Below are 20,083 nucleotides of genomic sequence, written 5' to 3' on the forward strand. Positions count from 1 at the left end.
ACAAATGAGTCCTTGGCACAAAATGCCACTTTGTGTATGTGTGTCTATTCTATTAGCTTGAGTCCAATCTGGCTAAGTGCACTGGGCCAAATGAATGTCACTTGTCCTTGGTATATGACCACAAATGACAAGCTAGTTTTATATTGCATGCAATAAGGGCATTTTACGAAGAAAAAAAAAATGTTAGAACAAAAATTATCTTTGAAAGACAAATCACATAGCAAAGAAAGAGAGTGACTCTGTGGTAGAAACATTTCTCTGTAATGCGAAAAATGCTGGGGGATATGCATGTGTGTGTGTGTGTGTGTGTGTTCATTGCAAAAAAAAACACAACACACAGAGCCAATCTAGGTTGGCCTTGGAACATATCTTTGAAAGTAAGCACCCCACAGCCAGCAAGTAAGATAAAGGATCCTGAGCAGACTGGGAATCCTTGCTTGCTTGGCAGAAAGTTACACTTCAGCAGAGCCTTGTCACTTCATATATCTGAGGGGGAATACAGTTGCGCATATGAGCCTGGAGTTTGCGTTTCACTTCCATTAAGACACGGCTCTTAGCAGAAGGCAATAGTCTATAAATAGACCTTCCCTATGCTTTTTTATACCCGCTAAAAAACAGATCCTCACCCCCCACGAGGATAACGTTCTCATTTAACCTTGAGCGTATATGCATTCTCTTTCTCCCTTCCCACCGCACACATGCTGAGCCATGAAGCCAGAACAACTGCAGCAGTGTATGCAAACATATTAGAGATGCATGCTGGCACACTCGTTACATAAGCCGACTTAAAAAAATAAATAAAAAGTAAAATAAAATTAAAAAAAAGGTGGGTAGCTCCACAGGGATAGGACAAAAAGGACAAAATAGAGATCGAACACTGAGTAAGCACCCTGTCTTTGTTTACACCCAGACTCCATCACACGCTTAATTTCTTTTCTTCTCCCCCCTTTCTTCGTCTCAAGCAGGTCTCCTAAGAGCAGTGGAAATGAGTTTGACTAAGAGAGAGAGAGCAACGAACTGATGCTGATTCTCTTCTTGTTGTTAGGATTTCTTTTTTTTTAATGAGTGCACTGCCCTCCCTCTCCTATACAAACGCCTGATTGAATGTGGCATTGTATTAGCATGTAAAAGAGTCAGGACTTCATCTGTGAGCTGCTGACTGGCAGCTGATATCATCTGAGTAATTGCTCAGTACTGAAAACAGAGAGGAGAGCACATAGTTCATTATAGTTATAAAACAAACCACACACACATAGGTATTACCTCTATCTATCTATCTATCTATCTATCTATCTATCTATCTATCTATCTATCTATCTATCTATCTATCTATCTATCTATCTATCTATCTATCTATCTATCTATCTATCTATCTATATCTTGTAATGGTTTTCCATTTCAGTGATGGTGTGTTGTTGTGGTATTCAGACCAGACTATTAAACAAGACTGCACAAGGTGGTCTAGTTACTAAGCCTGGACCCAGTAGAGCACAACAGACACATTGAAACAGCTCTCCTGACAAATACTGCGTGGTTGTTGTTGCCTCCACGACAAACACACACACAAACACACACACACACACACACACACCTGGCTCTCTGCGTCAGCTCTGCAGCAGTGCTCACTGCCTGCCTGCATATCCGGACCCCCCCATTCTTTTGGTTCAAACTCTTCATCCTTTCTGCGTCACAAACCTCCCCCCCACCCCTTTTCAGTTCCCTGCACTCTTTCTCTAACTCTATCTTTGAGCCTCTGCAGTAAATGATGATTGAGCAAACACAGTGTAGAGAAAAGCTGCAGAAAAGATGGTTATCCAGCCGCCACGTGCCCTGCATCCCATATCAGCCCTCCCTCTTTTCTTCTTCTTCCTCTACATCCGCTCCATCTCTCCCCTTTTCTCCACTCTACATCTCACTTTCTCTTATGCTTATGTCTTCTCCATAACCCCCGATAATGGACCGATAAACTTTTGCTGGGTTCACTGGTGCTTGAGTTTGTCTATCAGCTGGTTCATCTGGAGCATTTCTGAGAGGTGTGAGGAGAAACAGTAAAGACCAATTCATTCTACCTGTTTCCAACTCTGTCCAGTCATTGCACTAAATACTGATACCAGTCTAAACCAATCCAACCCATCCTTCTCCCTTCCAACGCAACCATTCCAAATCCTAGTGAAACTATTATATTTAATCTATTCCACACATCAGTCTAATTCATGCCAACCATCCTTCAACCATCTTCACCTAACAAGTCCAATACAATCAAAGCATCCTACAGTCTTTCCCAGTCCATCCATACTACCCAACGTCTAAATTTTCTACCCCAGTCTAAAGCATCATACCCCCAACTAACTCCAGCTAAGCCATCCTTAACCACTCCAAACATCACACACAGCCCAACCCAGTCTAATCACCCTCCCTAGTCCAATATGATTCAAAATACTACCCAGTCCAATCCAATGAAAAATGAATAAATAGAAATTTGATGTGTCAGAGATTAAAAATTAATGCTAAACTAAAAACAAAAACTGAAAATAAATTCAGTTTCTTTATTAAGTTCATTCATTATGACCAAAAATACCAACCGAATAACTCAAAATGGTTCCAGAATGAAAATGTTATTTTTTTTTAATTAATTAATTTATTTATTTATTTATTTATATATTTATTTATTTATTCCACTGTGATTTCAGGAAAGCACTGTCTAAACCTAAATATTTCCCAGTAGGACAAAATTACACATACACATACACAGCAGAATGTACTGGATGACTGATATATTAGATAGAAAGCAAACAAACAATGCTATATACCAGATGCATGTCCACACCGACAGTAAAAGGAAATCCATACACTGCAGTAAAAAAGCAATAAAAAGCATTTCCTTTTCCACTGTACAGTAAAATAGAAGTACACCAAAGAGTGTTGAATGTGATAGTGAAATGCTTTAGTGGTAAACAGGTAGCAAATTAGCCCCTAGATGCACATTTTAACCTCAGGGTTTTATCTAAGTATCCTAATTATGTTTAGGTTGTACCCTTTTACCCCAGTCCAACCATTCTACCCCAGTCCAACCATTCTACCCCAGTCCAACCTTACATAAAATTCCCTCAAAGTTCTATCTAACTACTTTACTGTTCTTCTAATCATGTTAAATGATCTTACTCCTATCTCACCAATCTGCCATGGTCCAAGATACTCCAACACGCCTACCTCAGACCAGTCAGATGATACTACACCATTCAGTTCACTGTATGAATAAAGGCATCCTCGTGGGCAGTATGTTAATGCAGGAACATATCCAATGCTCTGGTCATTTGGATTTTCCTTGAATCAAAAGGGGAGCATGGAGGAAATATGTATTGTATGTTGTATTTCAGAGGACAATCAGTTTTCTGGGGAAAGCAGAAATAGTATTTCATGAAAGGTTTTAGTGTTAACTTGTGAACAATACTCAGGTAGTTTACCTGTGTTGATCTGACAGATTACAAAGGATCCATATGCTATTATTTTTGCTTTTGAGGCACAGGTACCTGTAATGCGGTCACAGCATTTGAAAGCGCGACTCTGCATCTTTCACGTTACATCTCTCAGCATGGCCTCAGTTATAGTCCTTGATGCGAGATTAATAGGTGATAACCAAAGGGGTCTTCTGACTGTGCCAACTGTACTGAGCAGACCGTCTCTCTCTCTCTCTCTCTCTCTCTCTCTCTCTCTCTCTGCCCTTTTCTACACTCATCTTGCCACAAAATCAATAATTCCTTACATTAAGCCTGGATTAAGAGTAAAGAGCCAAATATTTTACACTCTGATGCAAGGCGACTTTTCACATCATAACAATGGCTTACCGGATACACTGCGCTATTTTATTAATGTTTATATGTTTGTAATTAGCGCTAAACTTTAATAAAATACCTTTCACTCCATTAGGGCTTTTTTTATTATTTATTATTAATTAAATATGGACTCTAACACTCTACCCGAAAACACTGCAAACAAACAGAAATGGCAGCTTAGAAATTTAGTTTCCAAAATATAAACAAATTAACGGGTTAATTGAAACCACCGCAGCCTTGACAAGTAGCATGAATGAAATAGACCCTCATCCATATCTGATCACTCGCTCGTGTAAAAATAAAAAGCTCCTGCTGGTGTGATATTTTTGTTTGCTTCCACTCCCTTGCCCCCCTCTAATCTCAACCATTTGAGATTTCTGGTTCCTATTTTTATCTGTATCTGTTTAGAACACATTATCTGTTCAATCCAAATAATTTATTTGTGTCCCTACTCTCTATCCAGTTTAGTAAGGTTGTCTGAAAGATCATTTTATCTGCCATTATCTGTTACTCTTCTCAGCCTTTGTGGAAACAGCTGTTTATTTTATTTTATGATAATCAATATGCACAAATGTACATATACATATACACACACACATATATATATATATATATATATATATATATATATATATATATATATATATATATATATATATATATATATATATATATATATATATATATATATATATATATATATATATATATACACATATATACATTTATATATAGACATTTATTCCTCTCTCTCTCTCTCTCTCTCTGTTTTCCCCATTACTTTCCCCTTTTGCTTGCTCATATTCCATCTCGTCTTCACCTGTCCCAATGCTATTTTGAGATTCGATTCTGGAGCTGCAAAACAGACAGCTTATTTCATCTCAGAGGTCATGCAGCTGGGTGGGCAGGATGCGTGGCTTTCCTTGGTCATCAAAATTCAAGACGCTTCCATGCTGGAGGACCTAGGACATCTAGTGAAATTAGCCTAATGACCAGACAGATGTGTATAGCCAGCAGGCAGGAGACATGAACAGTGTGTTCGCTTCCCTATTCCCAGTGATGGAATGCAATTTTGCAGTGCAATCATTTCAGCACAGGGCAGGGGGAAACGACAGATTTGACACACTGGTGAGAGGGACTTCAATTCAAAACAGTTCCCTTTTTGCTTTCATTTCTCCTTTCAGCCATCTTTCCTCTGCCATTCTCCTCCTCCTCCTCTTTCTCTCTCTCTCTCTCTCTCTCTCTCTATCTGCCCTCCCTCCACAGATCTACCCATGTCTGTGATTGCGGCAGTGCTGGGTAGTCAGTTGGAAAATCCACTGATTGTTTCTGACAAAAAAGAGAAGGGTGAGGGTGAACAGAGAAACAGAGAGACTGAGAGAGAGTGAGAGAGAGAGAGATAAGAAAAGGGAAATAATATAAGGAGGATGGCACGTCAATAACCAGAAAGAACAGAGGACACATTTGAATAAAGACAATTTGAAAGGTCACTGATTTTGAAAGATGAAGACGATGGCTCACGTGTACGCACTTCTGACAATACGACCTGATTGAAGTCCCCCAAAGTGAGCCGAGACCTTGTTAAATGCTGAATTTGCACCGTGCGCGCTACATTTACTCTAGAAATGAATGAATCGTTGATAAGCACACGCTCATTACCTTGTATCATTACAGTATCAAAAGATGTCTGCAGACCTGAAAGGTGTAGCTATCTGTATCTTTTTAGCGCTCTAAATATTCATATCAGTATCTGTATTCGGATTTAAAAGTGGGATCTTAAAGACGCACAGGTCAGCATGGTGTGTGAATTCTGAGCTGACATTTACTCAAAGCTCAGCTAGAGATGTGCATAGGACCTTTTTTTATTACTAAATATCAAATCTAAGAGATCTAGCTGATCCTATTTTTAAAAAACAAAATTAGTCAAGAAGTATTTGACTAATGTAAACCACCATGATCCTGATCAGGCCGATAATAACAATGAAACGTACGCCATTGTTAAATAACGTGACTGTTTTGCATGCTTCACGTACTTGCAAATAAAAATAACCTACTGATTTGTTTGTTGGTTCAGTCCCATTGTGCACCACTGCACTTTATTACTAACTGTCGTAGCTTTTTTTGTATATGTTTATAGCTCATGATTTATTCCCTCTGAAAAATTGTGTTTGTATTTAGCTATATTTAGGGTTGTATGTTGTTTTTTTGATAAGTATAGACATCAGGCAGTAGATCAGCCAAAGGGCTCTATTGCATTATTATTATGACTGACAATGTTTTCCTCTCCCTTCCTTTCCCTTCCTTCCCCTTCCTTTCCCTCTCTCTCTCTCTCTCTCTCTCTCTCTCTTTCTCCCTGGTGTCTAAGGCTCCATGCTGTGAAGGTCATCCTCCTAACAGCTATGGATTACATAGCCATGCAAACTCAGGCAAAATTAGATACTGCCCTTGAGAGAAGATTTGTCTGACACATCCACCTCCAGCAAAGGTGCTAAGACTCAGTCAAGCCATGTGAAGGTGTATAATAGTCACTCACTATGTATGTTCTCTGGATACAGTTTCTCGGTTTTTGTTTCATTTCACTGTTAATGCATTGATCCTTATAGATGCTGAGAAAACACACATGCACTCTTGAGGAAGTGTCTTAAACTTTCAAGATGAGGTAGATTAACTACATCTCAGAGCTGTGACTGAAATAGGCTCAAACACAGCAGCGGTACTTCACAAAGCTGCTGGATGAGTCATTCCAATCCCGTACCATTCAGAGTCAATATTCTCTCTCTCTCTCTCTCTCTCTACCTCCCTCCCTCTATCCCTCTCTCTCTCTCTCTCTCTCTCTCCCTCTCTCTCTCTCTCTGATATCAAAGCCCAGACTCAGCGTTGCAATAACACACCACATCACTGGGCATTCATCATCCCAATTTTCTGTCCTTTATAGTCAAAGACACACTCATCACCTTTCATCACTGGGCAAAGAACAAGGGGCATTTTGGTCTCTAGCGGGATTTGGGGGTTATATATAAATAACCCCTGAGAGTCTCCCAGTGACACAGATGACATGGTGAAGCTGTGTGTTGATCTGGTGTGTGGTTAGAGGAGATCAGGTTGGTAGTAGAGAGCCAGTCTAGGTCAGATTTTATAAGATGTCCACTGCCTGCTGTGACCTTAATTTGTTCTGCCTTGAGTCGGCGGCCTGCAGGGCTGCTGATGCACGTCGAGGGCACAAATGTACAGCTTGGATGGCAGATGTCTCTGAGTGTTGGTGTATTGTAACTTTGTTTTAATGTGTTTGTGTGTCCAAAGTGAGAGAGTAGTCTAAATGGATGTGACAAGAAGAGAGAAAGGAGTGGATGAAGCGGAGGCAGAGGGGTGAGAAAACGAGAGCAGGATCCATCTCCCACAGCTAATGCTTTAATGAAGATGTGTGACACTGTCTGTGCTGTGATTATTGGGGTGCTGCAGAGCCAAATCATTCCTTTCACCCAGGACAGAAATACTTACTTATGGAAAAAGCACAACAGAAGCACAGCACTAGCTATATCGCACAATAAATACACCCGTTGTCCACTTTATTAGGGACACCCCTGCTAAATTATCGAATCATCTACAGAAAGACCACATGATGTTTTTTTTTAAATTTTATGGCATTTATCCAGAGCGATTTACATTTATACAATTAAGCAGTCGAGGGTTAAAGGCCTTGCTCAAGGGCCCACCTTCTGATCTGCAGTCCAACTTCTGAGCACTGACCTGCAGCTTAGATGAGCTGTAGCCTCAGATTCCTGTTCTTGGTTGAAAGGAGTGGAACCCAATGTGATCTGCTGTTTTAGCCCATCTACTTCAATTATTGGCGACTCGTGTAATCTGAGATGCTTTTATGCACACCTTGGTTGCAAAAGTGGTTATTTGAGTTACCGTAGTCTTCTGTACCTTAGCTTGAGCCAGCCTGGCCATTCTCCTGTGACCTTTCTAATGAAGAGCTTACCGATCACACAACTGTTACTCAGTGGATGTTTTTTTTGGTTTGTTTTTCACTGCAGAGAGTCAGGAGTTTTCTCTGGGAGTTTTTTCTTGCCACTGTTGTCTTTGGTTTGTTTATTAGAGATGAATTTACATTTAAAATGTAGAATTTATATCGTGGATTTATATATTCCTGTAAAGCTGCTTTGTGACAAAGTCTATTGCTAAAAGGGGACAGTGGTGGCTCAAGTGGTTAAGGCTCCGGATTGTTAACCGGAAGATCGGGGTTCAAGCCCTAGCACTACCAAGCTGCCATCGTTGGGCCCTTGAGCAAACCCACCCTTCTCCAGGGGTGCTGCATCATGACTGACCCTGTGCTCTGACCCCAACCCCCAAGGATGGTATATGTGAAGAAAGAATTTCACTGTGCAGTAATGTATATGTGACAAAGAAAGACAACTTAAACAAAATCCCCATTCTGGTGTTTATTAATTGTTATTGACATGTATCTGTACACTGCTGCTACATGATTGGCTGATTGGAAAATTGCATGAATGAGCAATTAAAGTGTATATATGATGTTTGTTCTACTTTTGAAGCAAAGCAGAGAACACTTCAGTTCACTGCACACCTTCTTTTTTTTTTTTTTTATAAACGTCTGTTGCTGAGATTAGTAAGACCCAACACGAGTCTGCGGCTCAGAGCATATTTTCTTCGTCGGTTTTCTCTCATCTCGGCTTACAGAGCCGCTCCTCGTCTCCATTTCGCAAGCTAATTTTATGGAAATGGCTTATTTCTTTGTTGCTTGTCATCATGAAATGCACCAAATGTGTTAACAGCCACCATGTGGAGTGGATAAACGAGAGATGCAACACAGCAGGTTCGCTAAACACTTTAGCAAACCATCTAGAAGCTTTCGGGAAACAGGAGACAAGAAAAGATGTGGCTATAAAACAATGCGATCAAAAACATCTTCAGTTTATGGTTGTGTTTACTCGAGTTACATTCAGTTTGACACGAGCTGACTCGATGAAATTCCACATTGTCTTTAGAGTATTCTCAATTTTCGAAGTCTCAGAGAGATGCAAAACTTTCCGGTTTCATTTTCTTTTTTTCTTTTTTTTTTCGCTTCGGAAAACTGGAAAGGCAATTTTCTGCTGTCATCATAGTACAGAGTACATTTGTAGAAAAAGCAGATAGTTTGTCCCACTTCCTGGTTTATTTCTCTCTCTGTATCAGTTTTTATATATAAATCAGATTTCATTCATCTTTGTTGGTGATGCATACAGCGATGATTTAGACACATTTATAACAAAGAATACATCACAACAAGGTAGTGTGATGATGATGATTTTCTAATAATAGTGCAACCTAAAGTATTTTATTTCTCTTATACTGTATCTATGCCAGAGATTACAATTTCTAATTTATTAATAACCAACATTTCATACTATTTTCAGATACACTGATCAGGCATAACATTATGACCACTGACAGGTGAACTGAATAACACTGATGATCTCCTCATCATGGCACCTGTTAGTGGGTGGGATATATTAGGCAGCAAGTGAACATTTTGTCCTCAAAGATAATGTGTTAGAAGCAGGAAAAATGGGCAAGCATAAGGATTTGAGCGAGTTTGACGAGGTGATGGCTAGACGACTGGATCAGAGCATCTCCAAAACTGCAGCTCTTGTGGGGTGTTCCTGGTCTGCAGTGGTCAGTATCTATCATAAGTGGTCCAAGGAAGGAACAGTGGTGAACCGGTGACAGGGTCATGTGTGACCAAGGCTCACTGATGCATGTGGGGAGCAAAGGCTGGCCCGTGTGATCCTATTCCAACAGACGAGCTACTGTTGCTCAAATTGCTGAAGAAGTTAATGCTGGTTCTGATAGAAAGGTGTCAGAATACACAGTGCATGATGGGTCAGGGCTGTTTTGGCAGCAAAAGGTTTAACAAATACAAAGACAAATAATCCCTGATATGTAATTATGTAAATATGTTATGTTATTATGTAAATATGTTATTCTGATAGCTAAATGTAGGATTATTTCTGGTCGCATCTCCGCATGGTTCTTGGTCATTGATCCATATTTATTGCTCTTTAAACTGCACTGGGTTGTGGATAATTTCTTGGTGCACCAGTGTACCTGGCTAGCCCTGTCATCCTGGAGCACCTCTCAATCTTACACACACACACAAGGCACACACACCCTCTCCTCAGGGCTGGGGCACGTCTCTGCATGGTCCCTCACATCCTCTGTTCTAAGCCAGCAGTAGGAGGGCGGAGAGACGGGAGAAGCAGGAAGGAGAGGGGGACAGGTGTACATACCAGACGCTTCTGACAGGTCCACCAAGCCGATGGCGAGAAAGCTACCTGCTAGCCAACTCGCTTTTCTGGCCCAGGTTCAGAAAGAGTTCGATGTAAATTTATGCCATCATCTTCAGCAGCGGCACTCACAGAGCTGAGGGCAGGTCTGAGCCTAACCCTCATAATTCACTCGGTAAAGCTTGTTAGTAAATCATCCTGTATGTCAATCAAGACTTTAATCTTTCAAACAGTCCAGGAAGGTTTTATGCACATTTTATTGTCTGTAGCCTGAAACTGAAACAAAGAGGACGATGTAGATTCGTGGTCTCAGTAAAAATGATAAATAAGTGAAAAATTAGGTTCATGCTTGATTGCATTTCTGCCTCGCTCTCTTGTTAGGATTTTATTCAGCACTGCTGGCTACTGGCTCTCTTGTAAGTGTGAGTCAGACCGTGTACATTCAGAAATGTTTCATCGTACTGCAGGCTTGGAAAGGATTTGTCGTCCAGTTTGTATTGATTCTGCCCTGTATTTTGGACTTTCATTTAGCTCCATATTGCATTTTTACGAAGCAAATGCACACAACATGTACTATTTGGCTCATGTGATCAACGCTCTGCTCTATAATATCTCTTCCTTTTGTCCTGCCTTTCTGCCTCTCCTTCCCTTCTTGCATAGCCACATGTAGTGACCTTGCAGGGTTTCCGTGCGACTTGATCTTTTTCCTTATTTTATGCTGCAAAAATCTTATCTCAATGCCATTAGGACACAAGACAGTAATTCTACGCGGAAACACGGAGCAATTTTTAGATCTCCTTGTACGAGGATACGATCTATTATTTCCCCAAATTTCACTGCCATCATTTATTCCGCCATTACGTCTCATCAGCTGTTTGGTCCAAAATCACTGATAAATATGTCTGACTGCTCGCCAGTGCACTTCTGTGTTTATCATCCATCCAGATTGGCATATTTCATAAGCGTTCTCCTGACCTATCTGTTCGGTCACTGAGTCACAGGCGCTGATGATCCGTTTGTTTACTGAGCTGTTCTACAGAAAGCAAACACAGCGTCCTTTTTTTCCAGACCAAACACTGCAACGCTCACACAATGTCCCTTATAGTGTGTGTGTACATACAACAATACACAACTGTGCCCTCTCGCAGTAAATGCTCCATGTGATTTGATCCCACTGAGGATGTGGCTCTTTGGCTGCTCTATTGGACACCTGGCACTCATACGCACTACACTTAAAGCATTAAAGAGCTCATGCAGGCAGGACAGGCACAATACTTGGCCTCTGTGTGTGTGTGTGTGTGTGTTACAGTATAGCACACCCTCCCAGGCCTCACACATTGTGTAACACATTCCTCCCTCCCAAAGCTCCACTTATTGCCATTTCATTAGTGTCTATTACACCAGCTATTGACAAACGTCTAACACGCAGACAGCAGTCAGTCAGCCAGCGAGGCATAAGGTGCGAGATGGTGTGTGAGACAGTACAGTGAGAAGATTACACTAAGAAGTCAAAGGCTTACAATATGGCAAGGTATTCAGTCAGTGCCAGAAATATCAGTAGATCTTCCTACAAGATAAGCAACACTATAAAACACATGGTATTATGGCAGTTAAACAGAAGGATTGTTATTAATAATGCTATGAAATGTGGCCAGACTTCAAAATGTATTTGAGTATGGAGCTCTGAAGCCAGCGTGTAGATAGAGAGAGACTATCACAGGTTAGAGAGAGCCATTCAATTCTACCAGCACTGAGGACTGAGAAATGTGCTTCCTTCCTTCCTTTCTTTATTCCTTCCTTTCTTTATTCCTTCCTTTCTTTATTCCTTCCTTCCTTCCTTCCTTTCTTCCTTCCTTCCTTCCTTCCTTCCTTCCTTCCTTCCTTCCTTTCTTTCCTTCCTTCCTTCCGTCCTTTCTTCCTTCCTTTATACCTTCCTTTATTTTTTCTCTTCCTTCGTTTCTTTATTTTCATCTTCCATCATTTCTTTATTTTTTTTTCTTCCTTCATTTCTTTATTTTTTTCCTTCCTTCATTTCTTTATTTTTTTCCTTCCTTCCTTCCCTCCTTCCTTCCTTTATTCCTTCCTTCCTCCCTTCCTTTTTTCCCTTCCTTCATTTTTTTATTTTTTTCTTTCTTTCCTTCATTTCTTTATTCCTTCCTTTCTTTATTTTTTCTCTTCCTTCATTTCTTTTTTTCCTTCCTTCCTTCCTTCCTTCCTTCCTTCCTTCCTTCCTTCCTTCCTTCATTTCTTTATTCCTTCATTTCTTTATTTTTCTTTCTTTCTTTCTTTCTTTCTTTCTTTCTTTCTTTCTTTCTTTCTTTCTTTCTTTCTTTCTTTCTTTCTTTCTTTCTTTCTTCCTTCCTTCCTTCCCTTCTTTCCTTCCTTCTGTCCTTTCTTCCTTCCTTTATACCTTCCTTTATTTATTTTTTCTCTTCCTTCATTTCTTTATTTTCATCTTCCATCATTTCTTTATTTTTTTTCTTCCTTCATTTCTTTATTTTTTTCCTTCCTTCATTTCTTTAATTTTTTCCTTCCTTCCTTCCTTCCTTCCTTTCTTCCTTTATTCCTTCCTTCCTCCCTTCCTTTTTTCTCTTCCTTCATTTTTTTATTTTTTTATTTCTTTTCTTCATTTCTTTATTCCTTCCTTTCTTTATTTTTTCTCTTCCTTCATTTCTTTTTTTCCTTCCTTCCTTCCTTCCTTCCTTCCTTCATTCCTTCCTTCCTTCCTTCCTTCATTTCTTTATTCCTTCATTCCTTCCTTCCTTCATTTCTTTATTCCTTCATTTCTTTCTTTCTTTCTTTCTTTCTTTCTTTCTTTCTTTCTTTCTTCCTTCCTTCCTTCCTTCCTTCCTTCATTTCTTTATTCCTTCATTCCTTCCTTCCTTCATTCCTTCCTTCCTTCATTCCTTCCTTCCTTCATTTCTTTATTCCTTCATTTCTTTCTTTTTCTTTCTTTCTTCCTTCCTTCCTTCCTTCCTTCCTTCCTTCCTTCCTTCCTTCCTTCCTTTCTTTCTTTCTTTCTTTCTTTCTTTCTTTCTTTCTTTCTTTCTTCCTTCCTTCCAGTCTCTCTATTATAGAATGCTGATTAAATGCTGCAACCTCTTAAACATGAAACAAAACATGAGGAGTCTGTTGCTAGCAGAACACAACAGTAACCAGTACACTACAAACAGAGGTCAGTCATTTCTCCGTCAGTGACCAGTACAAAAACTGCGCGCGTGTTCTAATACAAAGCATCTGAAAAAAAATGCTATCGAAGCAATCTCTGGTTAAAAACAGCACACTCTCTTTCATCTTTTATGACAAAGATGAAAACTCTCACTCTTCTTGACATACAGTAACAAGCCTAATATTTAGCCACAGAGCTGAAGTAATCAGGGAGAAACTGGCGAGGATGATAACAAACTCGAGCAGCCTTCAGAGAAATGCTAAACTGAAGCAAACACAAACTAACATGCTGCTGTAACACATTATAATGATAAAAAATAAGCAACACATTACTACGCTAACAAAGAATGCTTTGTCCAAAAGAGCCGAGATGTAAAACATACAAAGAACAAGGACACCGCAGAGGATCATGGGTAACACTCGCTCACAGAAACACAGTGATGCTACAAGATTTATTTGAAACAAATATTTTACTCTGTGAATCAAGAGATACCCTTTGGCCCTTTCCTCTGATTATTCCCATAAGATGTTGTTTTTTCCACTTTGAGCTAATTCAGACCCACTCAAAAATATTGGCACCCCTTGCAAATAAAGTATCCTCCAATTACCAAATCTAGCATGCTGGCATTGAGTACGGCTTATTTTCCTAGAGGCATAAGTATGAATTAAGACCCTATATGATTATATATGGCATAATGACCTGGATGTGAAGTTGAAATGTTAGAAAGCTGTCCTAACTCATATCTAAGTCAAACTCCCTAAAGTCTTGAAGCAAACGAAATGAAAATAATCACTACTGCTGATTCCATTTAAATGCATAGGGAGCACTTCTGAATGAATAAGCATGAATGAATAACATTATTTTATATAAAAAATAGTGACTGTCTAGAATAGTAAACATGCGTTTTCTTTCTCGTTTATTTCTCACTCTAATTTATTCCCTCATATTCGCTGAATTGACAGTTTGATTATAGAGCAAATCAGCGATTCTTTGCACTGGCATTAATTACAGAATAAGAACCAGTGTCTACAGTAATTTATTCCATCCAGAAACAGGAAGTTGAAGCCCACCTTGGGTGAGCTGCATATTAAACCAAGCATGAATGTGCATGAATATGAGAAGCAGATGCAAACAACAACAACAAAAAAACCCCTCATATTTATTACGCAGGATTATGCAGAGTAAGAGCAAGCAAACTCCATTCTCCTCAGATCTAGTTGTCGGGACTACATACGAAACATAATTCTGCTGAGAGATGATGTCAGAAATGAATACACAACAGAAAGTCTTCTAATATGCAGTAAGGAGATTTGCTGGCCGGAGCGTAATTTGAATAATAATACTTTTCGAAGCTTGCGCCAAACGTATGAATGTAAGGATCTATATCTGTGTTAAATTTGAGTTGAGACTTGGCCATGTAGATGAGCAGGCTGAGCTGTAGTCAGGTTTTGTGAGCAGAATTCATAATTGCTGTGTCAGGATAAAACAAAGAGAAGGGACAGAAGGAAGGGGGGGGGGAGCTTACTGAACAAAAAACACACTTTTGTTGCTTTCTTGTCTGACCTCCACAGAAAGCTGATGGTACAGACTGAGAGAGAGAGAGAGAGAGAGATGGGAAACAGCAGGGTTCAGAAGAGAGGTGTGATAGATAGGTGAACAGACAAGCAACAGGCATTACAGAGACCGATGTGTCTGCAATGAACATAAAATCTCAGAGACAAATAGACAGAAAGACAGATAACACAACACTTGAACCTGGGCAGTGCGCCGAAACGCCACAAAAACAAATTCTTTCTCACGATCAAAGCAGCTGATTCTTTATTTAAAACTTTGACTTCTTCTCTCACTGCAATCGCTGAGCAGTCCATTGTGCAGCATATGCAGAAGTAAAAGGTGGATCTGGGTTTAGAGGAGAATTCTCAGGCATGCTCTGTGTGTGTGTGTGTGTAGGGATTTTTTAAACGCCTAACTGAGACACTGATGAAAACAGTACAGTCACATAATATTCCTTGCTTACAAAGAATAAACATCTATCATGCCTTAAAAGTGACAAGAATCAGCTTTTAATGCCATGAGTAATGATCACTATGAAACAAAACATATTCATTTAAAGTGTTCATACTGTGGTGATAACTCGTTAATGACTATGGACTCGAAACCGTTAAGAAAAATGCACTTTGTCACCTATGTGTGACACCTCTAGCCGTGTAACTAGTCTCTGGTCTGATGAGCTGGCTTCAGCTTAATAACTGACATAAATCTGAGTAGAAAATCGTAGTACTGCCACCAGTAACTGCACCAGTTCTGCGACAGTATCCTAAATACTGTGCTGGATCTGCATCTAGACCGCAGTCCACCAGAGGCTACAGGATGACAACAAATTCTTTACGTTTAACCATTAGCTCTTATCTCTATCAGTACACCTCTAAGGTGGTCAAATACCCTGGGAACCACCTTCCTGTGGTGTGCTTTCCACTGGAAGAAAGGCACTGATAAATCATCCACATACGATCTACTGTGCATTTACACAGTGACCTATAAGGTGAGAAGATGAAATCTATAGCTAATTGCTATAGCTAAGATGTAAGCTAATAAAATGGCAATTCAGTGTTGGATTTGAGTTGAATTCAGACAGGAAAAAAAAAAAGAAAGACAGCGAGAGAGATATAGTGTGAGTGAAAGGAAGTGAGTTTTCCGGGAAAGCCACGCTGCAGTGAATTTAAGTCCCTTTATCAAACTTGACACTTTCATACCAATCAAGCAAGCCAACTTTCTCATCCTGCTCATTTTTCAGAGAAAAACAGAAAAATGAGTGTGACGGTGAAATGGAGAAGAGGGAAAGGATTAACGGGGGGATTTATTCAAGGTCATTTTAAATGCATGCAGACGATGAGTAGACACACACACACACTCATGCATGTGTATATTAGTAATCAATAGAGTCAAAAGAGACCGTATTTAAGAAATTCATTGTCATATCCCAAGTGCACCGTTAGACCGTGTGTGTGTGTGTGTGTGTGTGTGTGTGTGAGGTCATTTGTATTTAGTGGAGTGTGAAAAGGCACAGCGGAGGAGATCTGACTGCGTCGGCATTCTAAAGGTCATCGCAATGACAAGAGCCTCTGAGGGAATAGCAGCGCGCCAAAGCGTCAGGCAAACAGCAGAACATAAATCACAAAGGCAGGAACACAAAAGGTACAAATTCAGATAAGGAGCACATCACTTCCTGTAATGAAATCTTGAAATATTGGAATGCCCCTGGATGCATCAGTTCGAAAATCCCTTGCAATATAACCACTATGGTTTATATACTCTACGTGTTAATGTATGCGTGTGTGTGTATTAGCTAAACACTAATTATACAGTATCACCTAGACCGGAGTAAAAATAAGTGTAAGATGCAGCGAGAAGCGATGCTGAGTGATTAGCTTGTAGGAGGACAGCTGTTATTAGAGGGTTAATGATGCTATTAACACATCTCTCTAGTCACTAATGCCTCCTCTGCGTCTGGCGGTGTGTGGAGTGGATCTGCGAGTTAAATGAGGCAGGTTCTGCACCCTAGCATCAAGAGCAGACGCACACATATATTCAAAACTGTAACACACACACTGTAAAAAACCTGAATGGAAAACTGAACTAAAGGTGTTATAACAAAGCCGATGCTGGTCATTGAGAAAACATATTAGCACAGAAATCCTAATAGAGCAGGGACACTTCCAGGTCAACACATAAACACAGGACCGGAACTTACCATTACTGAGCAAACACCTGCCCTTAACACCAAGTAAAGCAGAGGACTTTGTCTCTTTGTGATCATCTCGGTCTCAAACACACCACATCACAAACCCTATAATCATTATAGACAGCTCTCTGAAAATCATGCCCTGCGGAAAGTAACAGCGTCACTGCTGAATCAGTCCAGGCATGCGTGAAGTAAAGCGGCCTGCACCGGTGCAGACACACAACAATAGAATAAAGCCAGAACAGAACAACATACTGATCCAGCATTGACTCGTACAGGCCTGGACAAACCACCAACACACCCACAGCTGTCTCAAGTGAAGGAATAAATCATTAAAAAAAACGAAAAAAAAAACTGTGAATGAGATCGTTTTATTTAAGTAAGCTAAAGAATCCTAAGTGACAGTGGTGCTGCGGATCAATAATCATACTGGTTTACTGTAGATGTAATACTGTATGAAATATATATGAAGAAGCATCGATTCTGTAACCACAGAACACATCAGTAATAAATGGAGAGGTGTTCAAAACTGTGGGAAAGTTTACAGGGATTCAAATATCTTTCCAGCAAAGTGTTTCGGAATCATTATATACATATAGCTTACAAATTAAAGGGGAAAAAGTTGGTGTTGAGCAACAAAAAAAACAAATCTACGAAAAAGAAAGCGAAAGAATCTACACGTTACAGTACATGTGTCTGGAACCGTACTGAAGAATGAACTCTCCAGAAAGCTATTCCCTCAGTTGTTGTTTTGATGTGATGATAATCCTGTCTAACCTTTTTGCTCCAAAATCTCCCATAAGTGTTCACTTGGCTTGAGATCTGGTGACTTGTGAAGGCCATAGCATATGATTTGCATAATTATTATGCATGTTTTATGCAAGAGTATGAGTCAGGGAGTACGAGTTCACACCGATGCAGCGAGCTGGAGTTCCATATACATCTCAGCTTACAAATCAGGTAGAAACTTCTAGCAAAATATCTCAACCAACCACTCAGTAGTGCGCCAGGATACGATTAACCAGCATGTCAGTGCTATACATTTACTATATTAGGTATACGTAATAAACTGTCAGTCATTTTATGTAGATCAAACGTGTAAGCTGGTTATGGTCGTAAAATGAATAACACAGCAGCTCTCATTTTAAACTGGAATGAAGCCGTAAATATGATGCACAATTATGGAAGTTATTCAAATATTTATGATGGTACATTCCTTGGTATTTTTAACGTGTAACCAGATAACACAACCTCCAAATTTTAGCGCAAGCTCAATGACCTTTACTGCCAGAACACATTCACCCTAAAGAAAACAGCCCAGGGGACCAAGCACCCTGCCACTCTTATCACACACTGTAGAATTATTCAATCAGACAGTGAACGAGTGTGTGCATGTGTGTGTTTGAGAGAGAGAGAGAGAGAGAGAAACACTCAGAGATAGAGAGAGATAGAATCATAGCGCTATGCATTTAAACCGTGAAAGGATTTGAAGCGTGCAATAACAGTGTTGAACCTCAAGAAAAATATCCAGAGGAAACTTACCCAAAATCATCCTGACAAACTTGGCCGGCTTCTTCCCCGCTGACTTCTGTGACGCTCCTGGAGAGCCTGATTCCAAATTCTTCTCTGCGCTCCTCTTTTCCTCTCCTCGCCGAAAAAAAAGAGGCAGATCAAGCAGCAAACACTATCTGAGTGCTGAGAGCATAGCTGCAGTCCATCGTGTGTCGCTTGTCTTGTGCCTGCTCTGTCCAGGTGAACAGTAGAGAGGAGGAGGAGGAGGAGGAGGAGGAGAGGTGGTAGTATGTTTGGGGGGTGGGGGTTGTTACAGGTCTTCTGCTCCTCTCAGGTGAGATGGAGGGCAGTTAGTTAGACATAGGGGAGGGGCATTTGAGAGGGTGGTGAAGACACAGCAGAGCTCCAGTCAGTGAGTGAGTTACATCCAGGGAAGTCGAAAGCCGGATGGATAATGTGTCCCTACAGACGGCTGATTAGCTATTTCCCTTCAACAGCGCCATTCATCAGAGAGTGTGGACAAAATGCCTTAGTAACACTGTCAAGCTGGTGCCTGTTCTCCTCTGCTCAGCTCTGCTCTGTTCAGATCCCCCCCTCTCTCTATCTCTCTCTCTCTCTCGCTCTCTCTCTCTTTCTCCCTCCTTCTTGTTTTGGGGTTGGGTATAACCTAAAGGCACCTTACATGCCTGCACGCTGATTGGAGGCTTTCCCAGCCAATCCGGAAAAGGCAGCAGCCGCTTGTCATTCCGCAGAGTGGGAAGCATGCAGGAGACAGCATTGGACCCAGAACGCCATCGTCCCCTTCTCCTTGTTTCTCTCATCCTCCATCTCCTTCTCTCGCTCTCACCAGTTCATCATCTAACTGTTTATAGAATTCAGGGTAACTCTCATGACACCCCCCCCATCCCCATTCTGCTCTCATTCATCCGCCAGCCTGCTCCCTCTCCTCTCTGACTCCATGTGACAGAGGACTTGAAAAAGGGGATTACCGTCCATCCGCTGTCCAGATCTCGTTCGCTAGTTCTAGCTGCATCCTTCTTTGTGTGCAGGATTACACTTCCTGCTTCGAAGTCTTTCAGCTCATACACTAGATGAAATTTTGGGTAAGGGGCAGGGGGGGGGAAGACGGGGGGTGGGGGGATGCTAGAGGAAAACAAGAGATGGAATAGAAGGTGACAGGGCAGAGGAGCTGAAAGAGATTATACTAAATCCAAACTGACAGAGGAATGAGGTGACGTGGAGTGATGGGGAAAAAAAGACTTGGGGGGAAATGAAACAGAGAGATTGAAAGAAACAAACAGCGAGGAACAAGAAGAAAAACATAAGCAAGATGAGCGGTAATTAGCTGCAATAACTCAGTTTAATGAATATCAAAAAACTGTTTCCTGGATTGAATGGGGCTCGTAAAGCTCTGTAAATAGACCATCTATGGTTTGTGTTGGCACTTAAAAGAGGACAGATACTCACTCAATGCTTTGCAAAGACATATAAAAAGGCACACACAAAACCGGAAGATGGGGTAAAATGTCTTTTATCTAGT

The 20,083-nt window shown here is 40.5% G+C and overlaps 1 protein-coding gene across 2 annotated transcripts in view; it reads right to left on the reverse strand.

Annotated features, from left to right (window-relative positions):
* The window catches only part of znf385a (zinc finger protein 385A), a 77,256-nt gene that overhangs the window by 44,968 nt on the left and 12,205 nt on the right, over positions 1–20,083 (reverse strand). Inside the window, exon 1 of one of the 2 annotated variants that reach the window (XM_058409757.1) lies at positions 18,574–19,084. The exons of the other annotated variant lie outside the window; for it this stretch is intronic. Coding sequence (XP_058265740.1) covers positions 18,574–18,583 — 10 coding nt within the window. The 5' untranslated portion in view covers positions 18,584–19,084. Of the gene's footprint in view, positions 1–18,573; positions 19,085–20,083 lie in introns of those variants that run through there. 2 annotated transcript variants of the gene reach the window in all.

This window comes from Hemibagrus wyckioides, linkage group LG15 (assembly GCF_019097595.1).
Source record: "Hemibagrus wyckioides isolate EC202008001 linkage group LG15, SWU_Hwy_1.0, whole genome shotgun sequence".
Taxonomy (NCBI): Eukaryota; Metazoa; Chordata; class Actinopteri; order Siluriformes; family Bagridae; genus Hemibagrus; species Hemibagrus wyckioides.